At 37.5% G+C, this 23,708-nt stretch overlaps 1 protein-coding gene across 6 annotated transcripts; it reads right to left on the bottom strand.

Annotated features, from left to right (window-relative positions):
* RHOT1 (ras homolog family member T1) lies at window positions 15-23,645 on the bottom strand. Of its 6 annotated transcripts, XM_021414772.1 has the most exons (21): window positions 23,461-23,645; window positions 20,479-20,537; window positions 19,184-19,265; window positions 18,561-18,604; window positions 18,041-18,094; window positions 17,643-17,695; window positions 17,000-17,108; window positions 16,357-16,458; window positions 14,818-14,916; window positions 14,313-14,421; window positions 13,256-13,376; window positions 12,713-12,797; window positions 12,192-12,337; window positions 11,649-11,749; window positions 11,280-11,410; window positions 10,882-10,965; window positions 10,178-10,297; window positions 9,615-9,817; window positions 8,112-8,234; window positions 2,631-2,774; window positions 15-1,146 (listed from the first exon to the last, which is right to left on the bottom strand). In XM_021414772.1, exons 1-21 carry the CDS (start codon window positions 23,495-23,497, stop codon window positions 1,029-1,031), a joined length of 2,124 nt encoding a protein of 707 aa, XP_021270447.1. In that variant the 5' UTR covers window positions 23,498-23,645; the 3' UTR covers window positions 15-1,028. The 6 variants fall into 6 exon arrangements, with proteins under 6 accessions (XP_021270447.1, XP_021270442.1, XP_021270444.1 ...); XM_021414767.1 differs by lacking the exon at window positions 2,631-2,774; XM_021414769.1 differs by lacking the exon at window positions 2,631-2,774 and having other exon boundaries at window positions 20,479-20,533; window positions 23,461-23,598.

Below are 23,708 nucleotides of genomic sequence, written 5' to 3' on the forward strand. Positions count from 1 at the left end.
AAGATCAACAGCAACACAGTACACAGTTATTTTATTGAAATAGTTGAAAAGGCCAGCAATGGAAAAATAAGTTTGTCATGAGGGCGGAATTAATATTTACTTGATTGTTAGAAAAGCTGTGTCTACGGGTAACTCTAGCCAGGTACAGAATGCACTGTGAACCATGCAATTAAGAGACTACAGCAGAGAGGCACTGTGCACTATTTCGGTTCTATCTGACGCACAGCTTTCGTCAGGTACGACTGACAACCGTGAGAAACTGAACAGCAGCACTTCTTGAGTTATTAACATTTATAATATACAAATGTTCTCCTCTGGTTGATAAGGGATATAAAACACAGCGGAGGGGAAAATGAGTAACAGTTGCACACAGCACGTGAAGTTGGTCTGGCAGTCGTTGAAGTTGGTGTTTTTCCTTTTAAAAGAAATACTTGAGTGCTAAGCACATCGCTGGTCATCCAACATACAAAACCATAGGCCAGGACTTGTTCTGGAAATACATTACAACGGGGAAAGTTGGCTGTTAGAAAGGTTAGAAAGAAAACCACAAATTCCGGTTGAGTTTGTAGTCCAAAACGATGAAGTCACTTCAAATGAAAGTGAAATAAATAAGCAATCCTTCAGGAAGCATGATCCTCGAGTTGAGCCTACTCTATCGGAAATGAAGTTCAGCTGTACAGCAGCACGTCACCGCGGTGAAACACCTCAGGACAGCATTCCGAGTAACGGCTGGGGAAGCAATGTCGTACTGCTTTCGTATGTACAGGTTATTTACAACGAATTCCCTTTTGGCCTCACCCGTCAAGCCCTTGGAGCTGGCTGCTTAGATTCGATTCTTCCCCCCCTCCCCCCCACGCATTTTGCAATACTGCAGTTAGAACTATAATTTAAAATAATCTTATGCATGAATTACAAATATTAATAAAGTAACTCTGCATATATAAATATTTCTAGCGGAATTTAAAGCATTCAGAATGTACATAAAAGTTTATTTTCATTTGGTAGGGCCAGATGTGCTTCTTCTCAGATCATCGCTGCTTTATTAATGCTTTGTACATCGCGAAACCCAGAAATGCAAAGACAGTAGCACCAAAACTTGCTCGGAGCCAAAATGTAGAGCTCTTGAGGTCCGCTTGTGTCACATGCCTAAAATTTAACACACACACAAAAAAAAGCACGAATTATTTGCAGGACAAGAGCATCAGACAACTTGTGCTAAGTTACTCTGCTTTTGGAAATTCATCACTACACTTGTCACAGGCAAGGAGCCTACAGCTCAGCTGTCTGTACACTTAAACAGCCGTTTTATTTCTCTTAAAAGCTCAGGACTTGATCTGCAGCCATGATCACACGAGTAGGTCTCGCTAAAGTCAGGGCTCACAGCTGAAGACGGACACAGGAGCAGGCCATTAATCAGCAGTGAGTATGGGGACGGCAGCCACCTTCTCACAGAGCACCAGCTAACATTCCAAAAATAAAAATAAAAATAGCTAACAAATAAATAATAATCCATAATGAGAGCAAGTCCATCGCTGCAAGACAGAACTTGTTTCAAATTTGAGTTTGCAGATTTTTTGCTTCTCCTTGCAAAACTTTCCAGTCCTGCTGAATATCTACTTATATTACTTCCCTCAAAAAGAAGTTTACTGACAAGTAGCAAGTAATATTTTTCCAAAAGCTAGAACCAAAAATCTGACAGTTTGTAAACCCCTTTCTTCCCATACAATCACAAGAACAGCAACAGAAACAGTCATCCAATACCAAGCTGAAAGCTAAGAGAATGTGCTAGTGAAACAGGCAGTGACCATGGAGTCAACAAAAAAAAGACAAGATCCAACAACAGTGTGTGTGAAGTGACTGGATGACACAAAAAGCCACACTTCGCATGACAGCAGACAGCCAATGGCCCAAGTCTCCAAATGCTGCAGAGTTTGTGAGCATGCTCAGTTAAACACGGCTGGCCATCCTCAAAGTAGTCTCAAGTATGACAGCTTACCATAAAGCAGGAACTACCATTAAAGTTATCATAAATTATCATAATTCAAAGCACAAGAAGTTCCTAAATGATAGTGAAGAGGTCTGTTTGTTTTTAAGATAGATCATCATAACTTCACTAGCCTATGTGTTTTAGCCTGCTTTTACCATCACAGGTTACTCAGTGAAAACTGCAGGAATATTAAGTCCAAGGAGCATACAGAGATCCTAAACATACACAGTGCATAAGAAAGTTCACGTAGTGTGAACTGCAGAGCTATTGTTTACAAGCTGTTTAGTAAAGCAGGAATTGTACTTACTATCAAAATACACAAAAACAGTTTGAGATATTTAGTAGACATTTGCAGAAGCAATATAAGCCATACAGATAATCCGTGTGCTGTAATAACACAAGCTAAAGAACAGGCACAAATTCTCTGGTGCATTAACAGCGAAACATAGTTGGCTAAAAGTTACTAATCTTATTTAAGAATATCTTGCTGGGTTATGGAACAGATCAAGTTCATGAATTCCTACAAGCATTAGTTCTACAGCTGCTTTTGACAAACTCTCTGCAAACTACATGTCAAGTAGTTTGTTGAGGGAAAGAAAGGGAAAAGGCAATGGCAAGGTCACCTTAGTTTGGCTGCTGTTACCTGTCTTCAAGCAAACGTGGACCAAGAGATGACTCCATGAAGATGGAATCTTCTACAAAGCTGACGGCGTGCACCTGCTGCATAATACTGCTCTCCTCGTCTGCTAACAGCATGGCACCCAACTCATCTATGTGGGCTCTTAACCTTTTCACACACATGCACAGTTTGCAGTTCACAGCATGGCTCAACAGCAGTAAGTATCTCAAATAAGCGCAAATGTCAAAGCCCAAAGAACTGATCATTTTTACCCATCTAACTTCTGATTCTTGTGCAGTTGTTAAGAACTTAGCGCTTGGGAAAAAACAGAAATAAATAAATGGAGTTTGTACTCTTGAGGAGCAAAGTCAAATGTATGACTTTCTGTAACAAAATGCTATTGCTTTAAGGACAAGGAAAACCGTTTAAGAGACCAAATCTCTTCCTACTCCATCCCCAAAGCAACAACTTTCACATACCCACAAGGCAGTCTTGCACCATATGCATGAAGTAGAGCAGCTGTGCTAAATACACTAGAATGACTCAACACATCAGCCCTACGACTGACATGGTCTCATTACTGACAATAATTCAAGACCCTATTTTGTCACTACCAACAGCTTTAGCATTTGTGATTTTTTTTTTTAAGACTATAAAACCCATCTTAATTTTTAATTTATAGAATTTACTTATGCAAAATAAATTTGCATGTTACAGGAGGTTAATAGGTTACATGACAAGCTCAATTAATACATTATCAGTCGTTATAAAATCCTCTTTTCATGTCTAAAGGGAGAGTAAGTTGACCCTGATCCATTCTCTAAGCCTAAAGTTGCAGATTCTTTCAATTAAAGAAGGAAACTAAATCAGGGCAGGGATTTGCTTTATAACCTCAAAGAAAGCAACAGTTCGGGCCCTCTGAACACCTCAGTCCAAATGCTGGAAATCCAAAAATACTCACTGAAATTCAGTGCTTTACCCCTTCAAAAAGAAATCCAATTTTTCTTTCTTATGTGTTCCTTAGAATAAATTCCATTTTTGCATCATCAATCCCTAATACTCATCAACTGCCATTAAGAAAAGAAATCTGAAATAATTAAAAAGACGACTGATGTTCGTTTTGGGGCACAGGTTCTTTAGCTTGAAGAAATCTGTAATGCATAAACGTTGCTTAATACTTCATGAAAATCCTACTTCTTCAGTAAATAATATTCACATTTTATTTCAGTATAATTGTGTTTATGGAAGTCATTTTCACCAGTGGCAGAAATTATTGCTGCCTTGCTAGTAAGAGAGCACCTGCTATTTTCACTAACTCAAAACTAGAAAAATTATTCTCCCCAGGGGATAAAATATGTACATGTGAATATGTAGTTGTTAGGACTCCATAATCTATGTTGTATTTGAAATTCTTGATTATTAGATAAAAATTAGCTTCCAAACTTCTATAGCAGACTGGTGTGTGCACTTTGTCATAAATATTTCTACACACAGAAGGAGTCTAAATGTGGAGCCTATGCCTCTATCAGAAAATTCAGATTTTAATGCACATTTTGGAAAAAGACGACAGATTTTCACTCAGCCCTTAGGAGGGGGTTAAGTAACTTGTCACTTGCTGAGTGCTATCTTGGAGATCTGTACAGCCTTTCTTTTAAGAGGCTTTAACAACTCACAAGAAGTTTGCCACATGCACTTATCAAGAAGTTAACTGAGCATGCCTATCACGGTTACACACAGAAAATGAGCAAGTTATGGGCCAATACTGACTCTCTTCCCCACGTCAGCAGAAGAATCCCAAGTCTGGGGAGGTTTAATCTTAACTATTTAAATTCAAAAGCATTTCCATATAAACTACAAATGCATTTTAAAAGCACAGTGGTGAGGCCAACATACAAGTCACATGGCTACTCACACCAAAACTGTAAGCAAGTTAAAGCAGTCAGCAAGCAGCAGCAGCCTGCTCTAACAGAATATAGGTTTTAAGAATAAAATATAAACAACTAAATTCCAAAACCATCACACAACACGTGCAAGCTGCTGCAGCTTCCCTTCAGGCATTTGTTTTCCTAGGCTGCAAACCAATGCCAGCAGTTAGTTTTCCAGAAGCATTAGTTATCTAAAAATGTGAGGAGTGCCAAGCACATCTTATTATCTACAAAACCTAAAAAGAATGCAAAATGTCAATTTAATATACCCTATTTGGAAAGAAGTCAGAGGACATAGCTTTGCAAAATTCTACTGAGTATGGTGCACTGAACAGTTGAAAGAAGGAAGAATACAGGTAAGGAAATGTTATATTCTCCTAATTTTAGGGAGAGCCAAGCAAAGGGACAGATCTCTGCAATCAGGTTGAATGATAATACGTTACTATAGTTTTGAACCAATTATCTGCTTATAGTATACATATTGTAAAATAAAACCTGGATTATATCCTTATAGCTTTCCCACTATTATAAGGAAATGGGACTATTGCCTTAAGTTTACTTTCACAGAAGGAAGGTTTTTATAGTAAAGAAATCTTATAATTCCTGAATCAACTATGCTTTTATATGGAAACAGAATGTCTCTTATATTTCATACTATTTAAAAACTTTAAAAGGAAGAAAATAAAACGGTCTGAGAAGTCTCCCTCATTGAACACCACAATTACCACGTGTAACAATTATTTTGAAATGAACTCAGCAGAAAAGCGCCACTGCTATACAAGCAAAATGAAGCAAGTAATGACTTTAAACCAAGAAAGCCGAAAAAAATACCCCACACTTAAAATCCATGCTCTGGAGATAGGGAATGGAAAAAGGAAGAAAAAAAAAAAAGAGCTGATAATTAAAGGAGGGGTCAGAATGACATACACAGAAGCCTTGCTTTTAAAAAGCAGTAAAACAAGGTAGCAAAAACAGATTAAGTGCCAGCCAGCCAAATACAGACGAACACCTAGAGGAAAGAGCAAATTAAAAATATAAAAATACTACGGCAGTAACAAGTCTCATGCACACACGTACAGCGCTTTGAATGCGGTGCTTTCTTCCTCAAAGAATCAATGAAATGTGATCCTGGGTAGTTCAAACCAACAATCCTGTTTCAGCAGAGCAAGCATCTCCAAATTGAAGTTCCACATTCACTGGACTTGCCTATAAAGCCTACAGAGAATCTTGGAAGTTTGTCCATAGAAGAGAAACTAAAGGTGGGCATGAGTAGCTTTTTCATTTGCATATGTTCTTCCTTTAATTGGGAATGTTCTAATATACTATTATATTTTTGCCTTGGTAACAGTGTTTAAGCACTACTTAGCAACAAACAATACAAGAAGGAGTCTAAAAGTAAAGACTTCATGTTACCTACTTCTACTATCTAGAGCCTCAGAATAGGAGGGGGTCAGGACAAGAACTTAAGAAGTCTCCTTTACCCATTTTTCATCTAACTTCTGCCAAACTTCCTGACCTAACAGTAAGCATCTGTAAGAGCAAAATTTAAAGAGTCATAAACTAGCTACATCAGATAATCCTGCTTGATTCAAATACTTTCTTTAATGAAAAATCATTGAAATCCTTCTAAAAAGCTAACATTTCTAAAGAAGAAAACTACCCTTACCCTTCTAAGTTTACAGTCAGAGGTCACTCCCTGTTGTTTACACCTATCTCAGCTCTTGCATTCTTTCCTATGCATTCAGTTGTTCACAAAGTGAACGGTGAATAACCTGCTGCAGCGTGCTCCGTAAGGGAGAACTCCTGATGAGGTAACTAGGAAGCAAGTTGAAAAGAAATTAGGTTGGTGGAAAACAAAACCTCAGCAACTAACACAATGACTGTAGACAAAGATTTTGGGAGATAATCCTCCTTTCTGTAGGGTCAGTGCAGAAGGCAGTGACAAACTCTCTTCACCCTGAATTACAGACTTCTAGGTGGTAGCAGATTCATATATTTATTCCACACTATTTAGTGACAAAGTGAGGAAAGGCAGCATCCCAAGGCTTCTCAAACAGAAGTTTCAATGCCTCCCGGTCTTGACAGTGTCTCAGAGGAACAAAGTACAATGTCTAATGCAGAACTCAAAAAAAAAAACCAAAACACCAAAAGCAACCACGGGCCCACACAAGGGAGAAACATGCCACAATAGTTCATGTAGCAATCCATAACCATTCAGAAAAACAAGCATTAGATACAGAGCTAGCTTCAGCCTCCATAACGAGGACTTAGGATTTCCTAGTAGTGACTGCTGAATGAAGTTTTAGACTGACAATATGCAAAGATTATTTTTGCAAAGGATTTTTGTCTAAGGGATGACAGCTGTAAAGATGCAGAGTGAAGAGTTTCACTTCTATTCATCATGTTTTCCTGAGCTAATGACATTTTCCCTCTTCTCTAAATTCTCACTCTGTGGTTACAACGCATACCTCAGATTAAAGCAGCATTTCACAAAGGTTCTCAGCACTGTACACGGGTACATAGGAGGCCTAACGATGTACATGTAATTTGCACTTAAAAGGAAACAGCCACTTTTATTTGGATCATCTACATCTGAAACCAGTAATGAGAAGTAATATGCATGGACCAGATACACCGAGAATATGTCAGGACGTTTTAACCAAGGCCTTCACATAAACATGTTTATCGTGGTCTGTGATTCCAGTGGACACAAAAATTGTTTGGTTTGAACTCCCATTTGCTGGGTCAAGGTGACAAGAGCTGAGCTGTTAGTAAATCACGTGTCAAAAGCAAGGTGTTTTATAGAAGTGTGCAGTACACGCAAGACAAGATATTGCACTGTTTTCAACGCTGAAAACCAGTTCTCTTTACCCAGTGCTTTTTCCAAAATATCTGCAAATGGAAATGGTTAACTGTTTGCCATTTCGTACATATTGCATTTTATTCAGAGGAATTGGATGTTAAAAGCTCCAGATTTTTACACAACTTACCCACTCTATGTAAACCAGGCATAACATACACACAGAAATTCTATCATCTCTCAAAATAGCAGACTAGCAGTTATAAATGTTATATGTTATACAGTGTTGCTATAGTCAAGCTGTGCCTTTTCCTACACTATTTAAATGAAAGTAATTTTATAATTGATAAGAGGCACTAACTTTAATCAATACTAAACAAACCTATGAAGTATCACATGAGACACATTACAGAGACTTATATACATTACTTGCTGTCCATTACTACCTCCCTGAAAAACACAGTTCTAATTCCTAGACTGCATTTTTATCATCACTGAGTACCTGACCTGACCACCAGGTTGGTAATGTTTCATAGAAATCACTGCACTGAGCTCAAAAGAACCAAAAGCACCTTTAAGTTAAATAGATCAAAGTTTGACAATATTATGACAGTTACTAAAATAAGTATCTGCCTATTTAGTGCATACGGAGTGAGAAATCTGCAGTATAGAAGGTAACCAACTGCTATTTCAAAAAAAAAACAAAAAAAAAAAAAGAAAAGAAAGAAAACCCTTTTATTTTAAGAGCACACCTGGAACCTAGTAAATAAAGTTAAGGACCTGTTAAGAACTGCAGTGAAGAGTTTGTTCTTTACAGATTGCAGCAAGTCTGAGTTGAGGAAGTTCTGACAGATGCAAAATGTACACCTGTTGCAGGCGCACATACAGCGTAACCGGGCATGGCTGCGAAAACACACAGAAGGACAGGAGTTGAAATCTTGCTCATATCATCAGGTGCACGTTAGGACTGTGCCACAACCAAGAGAGATTTAGGAATAAAAGGTACATTTGAATGAGTAAGGAGAGGAGAAAAAAATACACTGGGGAAGCAAGGGTAACACTACAGCTGTGCAGAATTTTAGGGTTACATGTTCTACATCTTGTACATTTTAGCATTACCACCATACATTGCTCTTAGTAGCAAAGCACAAATAAGAATGAAAACATTTGCTGAATTTATTTACGTTTGTACGGAAAACATCTAAAGGCTGAGTACCTCTGCACAGCAATAGATAACACCCCTTTTCCAAAAGAAAGTAAGCCACATTTTCTATCACTTTGAATGCACACTTTACAGAGTGACAGTTACCTCTCCCTTTCCCACCCTAACAAACAGACATGCTTGAGAACTAAGGGAGAAGCAGGAATATTGATACAAGGCATTTGGTCGGTGCTACGCTTTCTGTGGTTTCCAGCACACCAGCATAACAAAATAAGAGAACAAAAACGAAACGAAAACTTTACAAATCTAATAAAATTTGGTTTCAAATACATATTTTAAAAAATCCTAGATTTGGGGTGAAAGTGACATTAGTTCTATTTACTTTAAAGCAAATGTCAGCTGTCATACTAGACTCCATCTGCTGTAATATTTTATTTAGCTCATCACTATATTAAAAGTTCCACCCACCAAAAAAGGAGATGCAAACTAAGCTTAGCAACAGTGAGATGTGCGATGAAAAAGAATGTGAGCTTAAAAATACTGAAATCTGAAGCCCAACATTTATACAGGTATTTATACAGAAGTTATATCAAAAAAGAAATATCTAAGATCCGTCAGATTCATGAAGTGAAACAATAAGCACCCTCAAAACAAAAAGCTTTAAGCTCTGCACCGGGGGAAACTTATTGTCTAAAGAGTGCCATTACTTGTAATCAGCTGTGAAGTTGAACTATTTGCAAAAATTACAGTACAACTTAGATACAATTATCTTAAAAATATCAAGATACGAATAGTGAGATACGAAGTGATGCCTTCACAACAAGGACATAACAGAACTTTACATATTACTTGAACGGACATACCTAAGAAGTAACACGAGCTGGATGAATTAGTGTAGTCTTTAAAAAAAACAGCTTACACAATAGCTGACACTATTTCATCTGTTGGATTTATACCAACTTTCTCCATTTGAAATCATTGGAGGTAAACACAAGTCACTTCTGTCTCTCTCTGTTGCTAAACCTCAGTGAGGCAATTCCATCCTCATGGTTAACAATGGCATGCAGCGCTACTGAGCGTGATTCATGCAGTATGGAAAACACAATGGTTGGAGTACTTACGGATACATTGCCATAGTTGTCAGTTTAACAAAGATATCCTTACTCGGCATATCAACAGTATTACAAGTAAAGGCTTGAGGTGGAGGCATTTTGTGTTTTTTGCAGAATTCAGCAGGAGAAATACTATATTCCTGTCTAACTTCGTGCAAGTCAGACTTTGCAGCTACCACTAAGCATGGTATTCTGCTATCCATGAAGTGTTGCTGCAAATTTAAAGAAAAAGCGAAAGAGACATTATGTGATACGTACAATCTGGAAAAGCCAAAATATTACTAGTTGCAGCATATTAAGGTTCATGCATTGCACTGAAGTCAGGCACTTCTAGAAGCAGAATATTTTATACAGACTTTAGTTTGGTATGAATAGCAAAAAGGCATTTTTAGCACATCAGCCATATAAAACCAACACTCATAAATAACATGAGTTTTAAACACTGGAACTTGATGTATGGGCCAATAATTGATAATTTTTATGTGTGTGTGTGTGTGTGTGTGTGTATGTGTGTGCGTGTTCGCTGACAAAGTATATATATATTCATACATATGAAAAAAAAATTCACAAACCTTAAAAATCCTGACACAGTACTCAAAGGACTTAGGGTTACTGACATCATATACCAGGCAGACAACATCGCATATGGTCTCAGCATCAGTCAAAAATTCAGAGTCACTGACATCATGTAGCTGGAAAAACAGACAGTGGGAAAGGGAGAAAAGCTTTGTTATTATGCACTTAAAGGAATTTTATAACTTTTTTTTTTCCTCATTACAGCTCACTGTTATGCATCCTTAGAACTAATGGACCAACAAAAGGCAGAATTAATGAAAAAGAATTAAGAGAAATTTACCAACACAGCCAACACATGTGAGCTGTTAACATCTGCAGGTGATCACAGCCTCAGCACGAAAAGTTACTTTTACTTCTAAACACAAAAAAACCTGGCATTCATTCTACAGAGGAAAATCAGAGAGCAGAGAACTAGGATCTTGGAAAACAAGGTATCATGCCATAAAGGAAAACTACAGCGGAGAGAGCATTTGAAGAAAGTATTTTAGCCACTGAAGATTAACTATAGGCATCCTAATCATCCCACCTGACAGATCTGTACTTTCTAAATAAGCAGGATGGCTTAATGGAGTGTTGACACTTAGGAAGAAGAGACGATTAAGACAGAAAATCCTTGTATTTGTCTGCAGAAGGCTTTTTAATAGTTCACTGAATTTTAAGGTAAGCTAGTCGCATGTATGCAATAATGAGGCACTCTTACCAGCAAGTATTTTTCTTGTCCATATACATAGACTGTGTTTATGGCGTAGTAAGATTTGTGTTCTGCACGTATTTGCCTTTGTCTCTAAAAATGCAGAATTTCATGTTAGATCACAGCAACTTTTGCATTCCAAGTAGCTTTGAACAGCTGTTTTACTCTATTTATTAATGAATGAAAATTACAGTAATCTGTGGTTTATTTTTCCAGTACATGCAAAACTGTAATCCAAGATATAAGTAATTGTCCAATATCCATTTGTCTATTTGCTATTCTTAAAATAAAAATTCATAATCTCCAAATTCAGTAGTAACCAGTACAATTTTAATGTCAACTGAATTTTGCTGTCTAAAATAAACTCAAAACCATCTGCGTGTGAATATAAGCAAAAGGTTTCTTACTATTAGATTTCTTCCAAGAAGAGCCTGAAGAACTCCACTTTTCCCACAGCCTTTCATTCCAACAACATTGCATCGGAAAACATTTCTCTGAGTCTGTTTTTTCTGGAGATCTATCTTTTTATCTCTTGTTACTTTTGAAAAAAATACAAATATTTTTCAAAAGATGCATACACGTGAATGTATGGAGAAGCAGATGAACTAACTGTTCATTTACATTATCTCTCAGAAATATTAAATCAAGAGTTTGACTTCAGCAGTTAAAAGAGTGAAAGTGAAAGAAGACAGGATACTTATTTAAGAAATTTATTCTTGAGTAGATTTCTAAGTTTAAATTCCTAAATTGAATTGAATCTATTTCTTTTTAATTACCTGTAATTGCCGATGCTTGAGATTCTTGTTCTGCAAGTATCGAGTAGCCTAAATAACCCAGGTACTCCAGGCATCGCTGTACATCTAAGTACGTGGTCAGTCTATCAGAGGGGACAAAAAGGAGTTTCAAAATTGTTAAATTCCATGAAACCAATTCTGTCAAGTAATGAAACAATTTTTTCTTCCTTTCTCTAGAGTGACATGATAGTAATATTCCTGGTACTACCAAAGAACACAAGTACTTTGGAAGTAACTTTAACAATCACAATAGTTTGCAAAGCACTAGGAAAGCAATACTTGCTGGAGCCCATCAGCCTACACCACTACTTATTTCTCACAATAATTCTCATTCTCCGTGTTTTCCATAGGTAAAAAACTCATTACTGAACAGCATTACTCTTAACATCTCTAAAAAGGAGAACAGTGAAACATGGTCAACTATTAAACTTTCACTCTTCCAATACCACATTTTGAAGAGGAATCTACAAATGTATTCTCATACTCAAAGTTCCCAACCACCAAAATGCAATGGAGCACACTTACGTCCACTGAGAGAGAAACCCTTGGTAGGTAATCCATCCCCTTTCATTTGTACAAACCGTGTTGTTAACATCAGGCCCCCATGGCATATAAGGAAAGACTTTGAACAGATCTTTCAGTTCATCAGGAGACAAAGCACAGTCTCTATCCTGAAAACAAGCATATGATATCAGAAATAAACAAATACTTAATTCACACCTATACTGAAGTGATACATTTTTGCTGTACACTTGCAAAATTTGATAAATTGTCTATCAAAAAAACACAACAGAGCTTTCTCTCTCTCAATGGCTGTTATTTTCTTGATTTAAAACAAGACTGAATATATAAGAAAGTTTAAAAACAAAACAAAACAACTTCAGTCTGAATTGAGGGTTGTGGCTGTACTACCAGTTTTTACCACATGGCTTAACCAATAGCCAGTTTCTGAATGAAATGACGAAGACATGCTTTGTGTGAGCAAAACTTCTAGCAAGGTAAGACTCTGAAATCTAAGTACACACACATTCAAATTACAAGCTTACCAAATCATGCTTATCAAAAATGCTTTGAAGAAACAAGTATGCATGATGATTTAATTCTGTTGTGCAGTCTGGAGGAATTTTTAGCCTATTTACCAAAAACAAAAACAAAAAGCGTTAAGTAAGTCTGCAAAACACAGAATGCTATAATTCAAAATAACAAATTTCAGAATTGAAGCATTTGGTATTTGACCTTTGCATTCAGTTTTCATAGTCTCTAAAGAGATCAAGGTACATACTTTTTTTTAGGAATGCTATAATTACGAGTGGGTGTATTTATATTACACTATATTCAGTCAGTGCTGTATGGGGAGGAGGCTGCTGTTAGAAAACAGAGATAGCAGTATGTGATTTGGCACTGTAAGACTGCAGTTCTTCCTTTGTAACTTTCATACAAAGAGTTTAGGTGATAGGCCACAAAGTAAGGGAGGTCATCAATGTAACAATAAGCTTCAAATAAACACCACAACACACTTCCCTTCTCCCACAAGGCAGCATAAATTAAATGCACGTAAGCTGAAGAAAGCTCAAAGAGGTGATACATACGGAGGGAACAAGTACTCTGGTGTAAGCTCCAAGTCATCATCATATCCAAAGCGACGCAAAACAGTCCATGTTGTTTCATGCCTTCCTCGCTGAATGAAAAGTGTGTGTAGAAAAAGAAAACCTAAAATCAAATGACAAAATCTTAAGGCCCTGAATGACTTCATCTGCTCTAGGTGTCTTTATAGTATCAGACTGATAACAAGGAACACACATTTAATTTTAAACCAAATGTGTAATATTATGTAATGATCTACACAGATTGTGGGCTCAGAAATCACGTTATGTGTAACAGTATTTTTCAAACAACTGTTTACTTAAAATAACTTGGTTTTCTGCTGCTGTTTGCTTCTTTTAGTATCAGCGTTTTAGAGCAACTTAGCCGTATCAAAATAAAAACAACAATATTTTCAAGAGTTCAAAATAGCAACACACTTAGCAGGAAGCTTAGAGAGCAACCTCATGGGAAGACTGTCTTTAATTTTCCTATACCGAAAAAAACTGAGTAGGATTTTGGCTTAGCACTTTCCAGAGCTTAACGAACACTGAGATTTCACTGCTCAGTAAGGCTATGCCTCAGGATTCCCTCTCTTTACAATTTCTCACTGGTTCTATCACACATGTAAGCTCCACAAGCAAAGGGGACACAGTGATGTTCAGAAAACATTTTTTCTCCTTTCACTTCTGCCATATGCTCTGAGCAAATCTGTAAAACGTAGCATTTAAAATGCTGACAGAATTGCTGACAAGCATTGCAACCAGTAAGCCTGGAGAAAAGCTGCAAAATTATCTAGGAGAATATCACTTTTGAATCACTGTAGTTATTTTGGACATTTGGATTCTGAACTTCTGCAACAAGAAGAAACCTTATTTTTATCCACATCCATTCTTCCAGCGTTTAATTATTCTTTGGTATCATTCTGACACCACGCTCAGCCCTTTTCTAAAAGAATCAAGGTAAAGATCGTATTCCCAAAGACTTGTTTTTATTTTTTTTTTTTACATTACATGACTATCAATATTATGAGAAGACATCTGCTCAGACATCAATAAGGCTTACCTTTTAAAGTTAATCCATTATCAGCAACTCCATCGCTTAAGTTTTTCCTAACTACATTCTTTACATCTTCCAAAGCTTGAGGAGCCAACGGTGTATTAAAGCAAATTCTCTAACAAAAACCAAAAGAACACATTAGGACTCTACTACTAAGCCAGATAAACATGTCCAGCGTAAAATGCAGCCGTAAAGGTTCTGATGAGGTAGTAAAGGGCAATCCAGTTAGTTAGTGGAAATAAAGGAAAAGAAACACTTTTCATTTTGTCATTGAACAATGTGTTACATTTTGCTCTAGAACTAAAACTTGAACTATGGTTAGAAACAAAATCAACACTATTTCAGTTTTTATAAATCTGCTCTTTTATGCTAGACCTGAGACTTCTAATTTTCAGGTTTGATTTCCTTATGGCTCACTTTACTACTGTTCCCTGAAAAACACACACTTGCTTTTCCAGCATTATAGGAATTTAATCGTTAAACATAGTGAAAAGAAAAGCAAAACACTCACCTGAAAGAAGTTGAGCTCTGCATCATTGAGAGTACCATCATTATCTTGATCAGAAATTCTAAAAATGCGAGTGAGTGCTTTAATACAGGCAGGCTTCATCTAAGGAATAAAACAAAGTTCAGTATCTTTCTAAGTTTGAATATAAAAAGTATACTGAATGACATCAGGCAGCTCAAACACATTAAAACAGATACTAGCCTTCATTTTATATATTTTTTTTCAATTAGACATCCACACACACAAGCACAAAAATAAGAGGAAACGAAACTGTGACTTAGAAAATTAATATGCGAAAATTTAAAGCAGGCATTGCACAATAGATGTCTTTCTACTCAATTACTCACACTGAAGGTGGCAATACTTAATTTAAAAATACATATCAGTTCTTTAAGTTCAGTCATACTGCTACAGAAAGCTTTAAAAATGATGGATTTTTTTTTCCTCAAAAAGAAAAAAAAAAAAACATTTTTTGGTGAAAAAAGGCCTGGCTATCCCAGTGCCCCGCAAAAATAAATAGCTCTAGAACTACAGCCTACTCTTTCTAAATAAGCAAACTACCTATATTCACCATTGCAACTAGGACTTCAGAAAGCTTCAAACAACAAATACTGTACATCTTCACAGAGTTTGCTAATTTACCAGGCAAAGCATTGATCATATGGACTACCACTAACTATGACAAAAGAATTGCTGGGATACCTTCCAAGTGAAGGAAAACAGACAGTGGTAATTCTCTCCCAGCAACTAGTGTGATGATGGACTCTTCTCTTCATAGAGGTCACAGATATTGCATAGAGATTGGTTTTCAAAAACCAAAAATATTTCAGCACAACAATTTTATCACATTACTAACACACACAGATGATTCTGATGGAAGAAATCAAAAGAGAGTTATTCTCTCATTCTCTACTCAACAAAGTATTTATGACTGAGACAACCTTCCTACTGCCTAGTAATGCAAGAGGGTGGGGGGGTAAGTTTCTAGACTATTTACAATTGATCATGAAATTAATGTGTTAAAAAAAAAAATCATACTCCTCCATAATAAGCTAACTATTGACAGTATTTTCAAACAGCCACATCATTTGATTTTGATCCCTTTTGCCAAAGCCTGACAAGATGCTCAGAAAACTTCCTTCCCTTAAATCAGGGTAAGACTGGAGCATATTCCCTGAAACAAATGGAATTACTGTATAACAAATGTCTAAAGGAGAAATGAACTGAATGCATGATTTTTTTCACCATTACTTTTGACTTAAAGCCAAAAGCTTATCAAATAACCAAAGCTTATCATTTTACTGAGCAGTTCAGATGGAAAACAAAAAACTGTCTTCTTTGTTTTAAATAAAGAAGAAAGAAAGATGAAATTAATACACAAAGCAGCAACGAGGTTCTGGAATCTAACGCTTGACTTTTGGGGAAGGACAAGCAAGAGAAAGGTAACAGAAGACAAAAAACTTCAAAATTCACTGAAAAGAACAAAACAGCAGTCAACTTTTTTCCCCTATGTTATTTATTTTTAAAATTATGTATAAATACCTCCTTCTCCTCTGGGCAATAAAGAGGACCTGTAGGATGCAGAACAGCTTTCTGTGCATAATAGAATAGTTCAGATATATTCTTCAAGTTTTTAGCCGAACACTGAAAAAGAAATTCTTAGATTTATTTGATTGTTTTTGACTATTTAGTGATTTATTCTGAAGCTTCTTCAAGCATCAAGCTTTTAAAGCTTGGCCTCCTCTTGTGGGTACACTGCAGTTTTAGAAAAACGTCACCTAGCCCTTGTATATGTTCAGTGATCGATAAAGAACATGCCATATCAGTAAAAAAAAAGTTGCATCCACTTCATATAAAAAACCCAAACATACTCAAAAATCTCCATTCCGTTTTTAATCCTTTGCAAACATGTTGCTGGCTTAACGTTATTTTTAAAACGCTTACGGAGAAGATTTGAGTAGGCTCTAAATTTTAGAGCATTTTGCCAATAACATTTCATTATTCAAAAGCACAATCTTTTCTCAAGAGCATACAAACTCACCATGAGAATAATTATTCTATTTGAAGTAAATATTTATTTTGAACAACAACAACAAAAGCATTATTTCTATCAAAATGCTGCCATATATGTTTGGATAGAAGGCATTTTTTGGTACTCATTCTAACATCATTCAGGATTACATACCTCAACACATGTTTCTATCTCTGTATATTGATTCATAATGGGAAGGATAGTTTCCATACTGCTGTACTCCACTAGATCAGACTTGTTTCCAACTAATATAAGAGGCAGCCTGAAAAGAAAAAAAAGATTAAGAGCTTTAAAAACATACAGATAGAAACAACCATCTTAATTTAGCATTCTGCCTCCCACCAGAAGCCATTATATTATTTTCATGATGTAACCAAATATCACTGATGGCCAGTAGGCAAAATGAGATGACAGCAGTACATTAATCTGAAATACAGTTAAACAGAAATGTACTGATTGTTGTTACTTCAAAAAAAAACCCACACTGTTAAATGCAAGTCATATTATTATTATAAAAAAAACAGCATCAGTAGAAAACCCTTACAGACCATGCAGTCAAAACGAGTTACACCATCGCAAACAGACACACCTGGTAAAAGCTGCCATTGCAATTCAAAATAAATAGCTTTGCTGAAATGTACAACAGACCTACATACTTTAAATCTCTTGCTGCTTGAACTTCTTATATCAAGTTTTAAGTTTAGAATTTGATTTTCTTAATTAACATCCTCAACACTGTCCACTGATACCCATCGATGTGAAGCCTAATTCACACTTCTTATCTTTATTTATGCACCTGCTATCTTTATCTGTCCTTTCATTGATGAGAGGAATCCATCGACTTGTTACCTAAAGTGGGGTTAAAAAAAGAAAAACACGAAAAATACAGTTTTACATTTAATCTGACTGAGCTGTGCACAAACTTGACTATCAATGTTACTTCTTTCCCAAGAAGTCACATATATACCCACAAAGAAAACAAAAAAAACCTGGAGTTGCTTAATGAGCAACCTTTAATATGACTGAAAACCCACATACTGAAAGGGGCCAGAAGCAAAAGAATGCACGAGTGTACTTTATTAACAACTTGACCTCAAACACAGTCTTATGCATTTTACGTGTCTAACAAGGTCTTCACCATGCCTAAAAATTAACTCATATCAAGCAGTAATTAGATAAAATGTGTTAGCATACCTTATCAATAGAATTCTTGTTGTTAACAGCATATACTATACAAATCACATTTGCCTAAAATGAAGAAAAAAAAGCACATGGAAATTCACTGTTGTTATTGGAGAAACAAAGAAGATTAAAAACATAACAAACAAAAAGAACACTTCCAACATTAGTCAGAAACTGTATCTCTGACTTGCTTACAGAATTTATAGCTGAACAACAGTTAAAAACTTTCAATGTAAAGCAAACAAAAAAGAAAAAGAAAAGACAACAACCTGTGAATTCCTTGGACTTCTGACTAAGAGCTGTTTCAGTTCTGACCTGTCACTTGGAAGTACGAAGCTTTAGCTCAGTTCACCGGAACAATGGTAGAACCCACTTTTCTTATTTAGAGCAAAGGTTGCTATAGCTCAAGGCTCAAAACAATACTAAATGAAATGCCAAGAAATAGCAAAAGAATTTTTCTAACAGTAGAAAAAAATAAATGAAAACATTTCTCCGAATGCAGATTGCCTAGTAAACATTTAAATACACTCACCTGTGAGATTTCATGATAAAGTTGTTCATCATTTTGTTCTGCTTCTGCAATTCAATAGAACAAGATGATCATTAATACTCTCAATTTTTGCCAAGAAAACTGAAAACGTTAAGAAACTAAACTAAGGTATTTCACAATGCTCATAAGACAGCCTTGCTATTTAAATGGCTTTTTATAAAGTGCACTAAAAATTGTTCCTACTGTAACAATAATGAAAAAATTCACTAACTCATAAGGCAGAAATGGCCTGTTGCACAGAGGCTTCTCAGCAGGTATTTTAAAGAGAAATAATTGTAACTGTAGACAGGTTCTCTCTGGAACAAGTCAGTTTGCATCCCCTACATTTATCAACAGCCCATTCCTGGAATATTAAGTAGCACCACCTGTGCTGCTTCTACCACAACATACAACACATTAATTTTATTGTAGAGCCAACGAATATTTTCACTGAGAGCAAGCAGGGCAAGCCACCATCATCTGATTTAGTTTTACCCCATGATTGCTATTTTAATCTAGTCTTTTCCTACGCTTAAATCTGGTCCCATACCAGTATGACTGCTGACAGGCTACTGAGGTCCATAAATAATTCCATACCAACTCTAATTGTATTGCATAGTTTTTACCTGAATAATCCACTATGTGGGTTGGCACTCTTTCAGGGGTGACATCAGCTGGAATGGTGATTTCTTCAGCACGCGGCGGAACCTTGGGTTGTAAAGAAACAGCAAGAAAAAGCCTTTAAAAATAATCACTGAAAACTTAAGACTGCTAAGACAGTAGTATACAACCATATTCCTGACAATTAGTCATCTTTAACTATAAGAGTCTATTTGTAGTTCAAGCACTTGGATTTTTGTGACGTTTGAAACTCACTGCTACTTCCTTGCTCTTTAAATAGCCTGCTTACTGAATAAGGCAGATGTTGTGTTTTATACAAGCGATACCTTTCTCTCAACAGAAAACAGACTAAACAGACTAACTCAACAGAAACATACTAAACTATACAGAAGAAAACTGAGAAGAGAATGGAGGGCCATGATTCATTAAACACAATTACAAACAACCTGTCAAATAATGGGTCCCTGAACATTTTAAGAACTAACAGAAACTAGAGCTCCTTTTTACCTGCAAGCTTGGGAACTAAATTCAACTATGTAAACAATCTGATCTTGTCTCATGGACTGTGGTAACCTAGTAATTTGCATTAAACAAACGCTGCATCGTTTCAAAGAACAGCACATGATGTCTATTTTAAGACTTGTGAACAGAAGAAATAAACATTCAAGTTTATATGTGAAAAGCTCAACTATTCACAGCAGTTGCAGTTCTCTTCACGATATAAAGAGAACTACTTGCTGTTCCTTTTTTAAAGGAACAAGATGTAGTAGTAGCTTTACTTTTATTTTGGAAGAAAGTTTCCTGGTTTTTTTTTTTTTTTGCACTCCACCATAGCTAGGAAAACATTCTTCAAAAACAGAAATAAATGCAATACATTGCGTAGTTACGAAAAAAATAGCTAAGTTATACATTGACTTTTTACTTCCTCATTCTCATCACTCTTCTATTCACTTATTCTTCTCTTAAAAAAAACCAAAACAGTTCTTCAACAAACAAACCAAACCAGCACATATCACAAGTTATGGCCAGATTCAACTGCTTAAGAAAACCAACACTTCTCAGGTATTTAAAAAGTTTAATTGAGCATTTGAAAAACAAGAAAGCAACTTAGATAAAATTTAATTTCCTAATCATCACAAAGACATATATTTAAACCAACCTAGATCACTTTTCAGAAGTCACTACTGAAGTTCCATACTTCATTTTTGTTGTAAATAGCATTATTTTAAAGCAGAGCCTACCAGCTTGATCGCTGAAAGAAGTAGAAATAATATGAGGAAAACAAATAAGGAAGTTCTACCTCTTCTGGAAATTCTTCACTGACAAGAGACATAATTAGCGATGTCTTCCCAACTCTGGCTACAAAAGAATTAAAAACAGAGATTAGATAATTAGGTTATCTTACATTTAATAGTTGCATCCCATCTGAAAAAGAGAAGTATTTTAAAAACACTTTGTAACTGACCATGTTAAAGGTTCTTTATCTGCTATTTAGCCACACTTAAAATTGATAGCAGTAGCTCTCTCAGTATTCTTCAGTGGTAAAACATTTGACTCTATTTCACAATTCTACATTTCATCCAGAAGGGAATCAAATCCTGTTCCATCTTACTCAACACAACTAGCAGGTTTTAACCTTAATGTAGAATATTTAAAGAGAAAAAAAACAAACAATGTTTCTACCAAAAAAATCTCATCTAGTGACAGAAGTTATTCTGCTGCCATCACTGCATTTCCACTTGCCTATTTGATTGTATATAATTCTTAGTATGAGACAAAGAAAAAGAAATTAAATTCTAAGAGTAATTTGTTTCCATGCAGAAATAGTATTACAGAACTGACGATCCAGTCAAAGTAAAATCAACTTATCCAGATCTATTTTTGGTACAGTAACCAAGGGCCTTCTGACACACAGACATAAGAGCTTCTCTTCCTCAAGGTAAGTTAAAGAGTAGTTATTACAAAATTATGAAAAGCAAAGAAAAGGTTACTGCTGGTAGGGATGCTTTTGTTTTCCTTACTGAGAACAGACATAAATTTTCCTCTATGGTATTAATTGGAGAGCACTAAGACAGAGGGTTCTTAATGGCAAGATGGTTGTGTTCTCATCACAGATACTCATACAAGCTGAAACAAGAACTTACACTACCAGGTGTCCTCCTGCACAAGCCACATCTTAAGCTTCATCCTGACAGAATCAGAAGAGCTTTAAAAGCATCCCTGTTTCCTCAGATAAATGACTTCCTGACAAGCAAATGAAGTTATTAGATAATTACAGGAAATACTGGAGCATATTCTGCATCCAGCCAAGCCAGCTTCAGTTTGAAATGGTGTAAAGGATCTTGGCTTTGCAAATAACAGATTCATTTTCTTAATTTAATGCGACTGAAAATAGAAGGCTATGGACCGTACGTTAGGAAAGACACTCTGAGTAGAAGCTTCTGATAGATGCGAAGGGTTCTGGAGCTGTTTCTGTGAAGATCCATAAGTTCAAGTGTAGAGATTTGGTTTATTTTGCTCGAATCTGGGTCAGCCACCTGCCTTTCCCATTCTGTTTATAGTTACTTCTAACAGCCTAAATAACATCGGCTGACTAGGATGAGGAAAACAACACTTTGTGATGATTAACAGATCTCCTTTTCCCTCACATATAGAAGCCTCCCAGTCCACGCTGTACAGAAGTAAAACGTTGGATACACTCTGAAAATCACTGACTATTGAAAATTGATGCCTACACCCTGGGTACTAGGACTAAAACAACGTTAAATCTGAAAAGACCAGCGCCAGGGATGAAAACACCCTGTGTTTTGGAACAGGCTCACAACAGAAGGTCTTGCCAAGATATTTCAGAGTCTGAATCTGCCAGACTGCATCCATCATCGGGCAGGTACTGTGTGGTCTAGACTGACTTGTTTCAGATGAATATGTATACATAAAAGACATGCATACAAAAGAGCACTAGTAATAATACTAGCAATATTACTAGAAAAACGGACAAGGGTTTCCAATTTGTAAAACAACTTTCTCCTTTCTATTCATTACAAACTAAATAAATATAAACATGTTCGCAATCTGACATATTCCATAAATAAACTACATAGCTAGCACTTAAAAAATCCTTAATTCAAATGATTTTGTATATTTTTTTCTTCCTCTTTTTCACTAACTTATCTTTATACACATAAAACCATTATACATCTACTATAAACAGAAATCAACTAATTTTAAATTAAGCAAAGGCTCAGTCCAATTTTAAACAGCACGCTCTGTGAGTCAGCCTTCAGTCTGTCCAATGCAAATCTAAAATTTGCACCCTCAGCTCACTGCCAAAGAAAATAAAGGTACCTTTCACTTATGCGTTCTGAAGAGGAATTCAGCTGTGAATCCTGACACTTTTAAGTAAACCAGGCTTTGTAAAAGCAGACAGACTTCATCAGCTAACTTCTGCTGTGCAGTATTATCTCCACATGGATTCCTTCCCAAAGAAGTGACAGAGGTGCTCCCTGGGCAGCACAGGCAGAGCTAGCCCATGCACGGGGCACGGCAGGAGCTGTACCACGTACACCAGGTGTTCTCTTCTCAGAAAGGTTTTGCTAGTTGCACTATATTCTCAGTATAATCAGGCAATTTTACTGATGACAGTTGGTAAATCCTTTGTACTCTTCTCCTGTGAGGAACTCGAAAGCACTTTACAAGCTAACAGAAGGGAGCCTCCGCGATGCTGTTTCCCTCAGTACGGAGCTGTACTTCTGGCAGCCTAACCGCTTATTTGGTTGACTACATGCGGCCGTAGGGCCGGAGTTTCAGTAACACACCAAGAAACGGAGCCCCGGTGTAACTGCAGCGTGCCCACGGGAACCAAGGTCACCCCAGGCGGCGGCGGACGCCGGGCTCCCGCTGCCAGCCCCAGCCCGCAGCGCATCTGCCCCAGCGGCGCTCCCGATTCCCAGACTCCTCGAACAAGGGAGCGAAGCGAAGCTGGCACGAGGAGGCTTGGGCATCCCGCGCGGAGCGAACACCTCAGCCCCGTTCCCTTGCAGCGGCCAACTCCGAGGGAAACTTCTGCACCCCCGGCGCCCCGCAGAACCCTCCCGCCGCTCCGGCCCCAGGCGGGGAGAGGCCGCGGCGCACCGAGCACACAGGGCCAGGGCCGGGCCCTGCGCCCCGAGGCGGAGCGGCCCGCGCAGGGCTGAGGCACCGCGCCGATCTCTGACAGCCGCTCGGCCTCACCCCAGAGGCCCCCGCCCTGCTCCCGGCCCGGCCCGGCCCCTCCCGCACTCACGTTCTCCCACCAGCAGGATCCTCACGTCCTTCTTCATGGCCCCGCTGCCTGGCCCCGCCGCGGGGCGCTCACATGGGGCTCGCTGGGGGAAGCGGAGCCGCCGCGGCCTGCGCGCCCCTCACACCACGACCCCCTCCGCGCCGCCGCCCCCCCACGCCGCACAGCGGGCGGCCTACGGCGGCCGGCGAGGGACAGACGCTGAGGGAGGACAGCGCGCATGTGCGAGCGCTTCCCGCGCCCGACGCTGA

Source organism: Numida meleagris, chromosome 17, assembly GCF_002078875.1.
Source record: "Numida meleagris isolate 19003 breed g44 Domestic line chromosome 17, NumMel1.0, whole genome shotgun sequence".
Classification (NCBI taxonomy): domain Eukaryota; kingdom Metazoa; phylum Chordata; class Aves; order Galliformes; family Numididae; genus Numida; species Numida meleagris.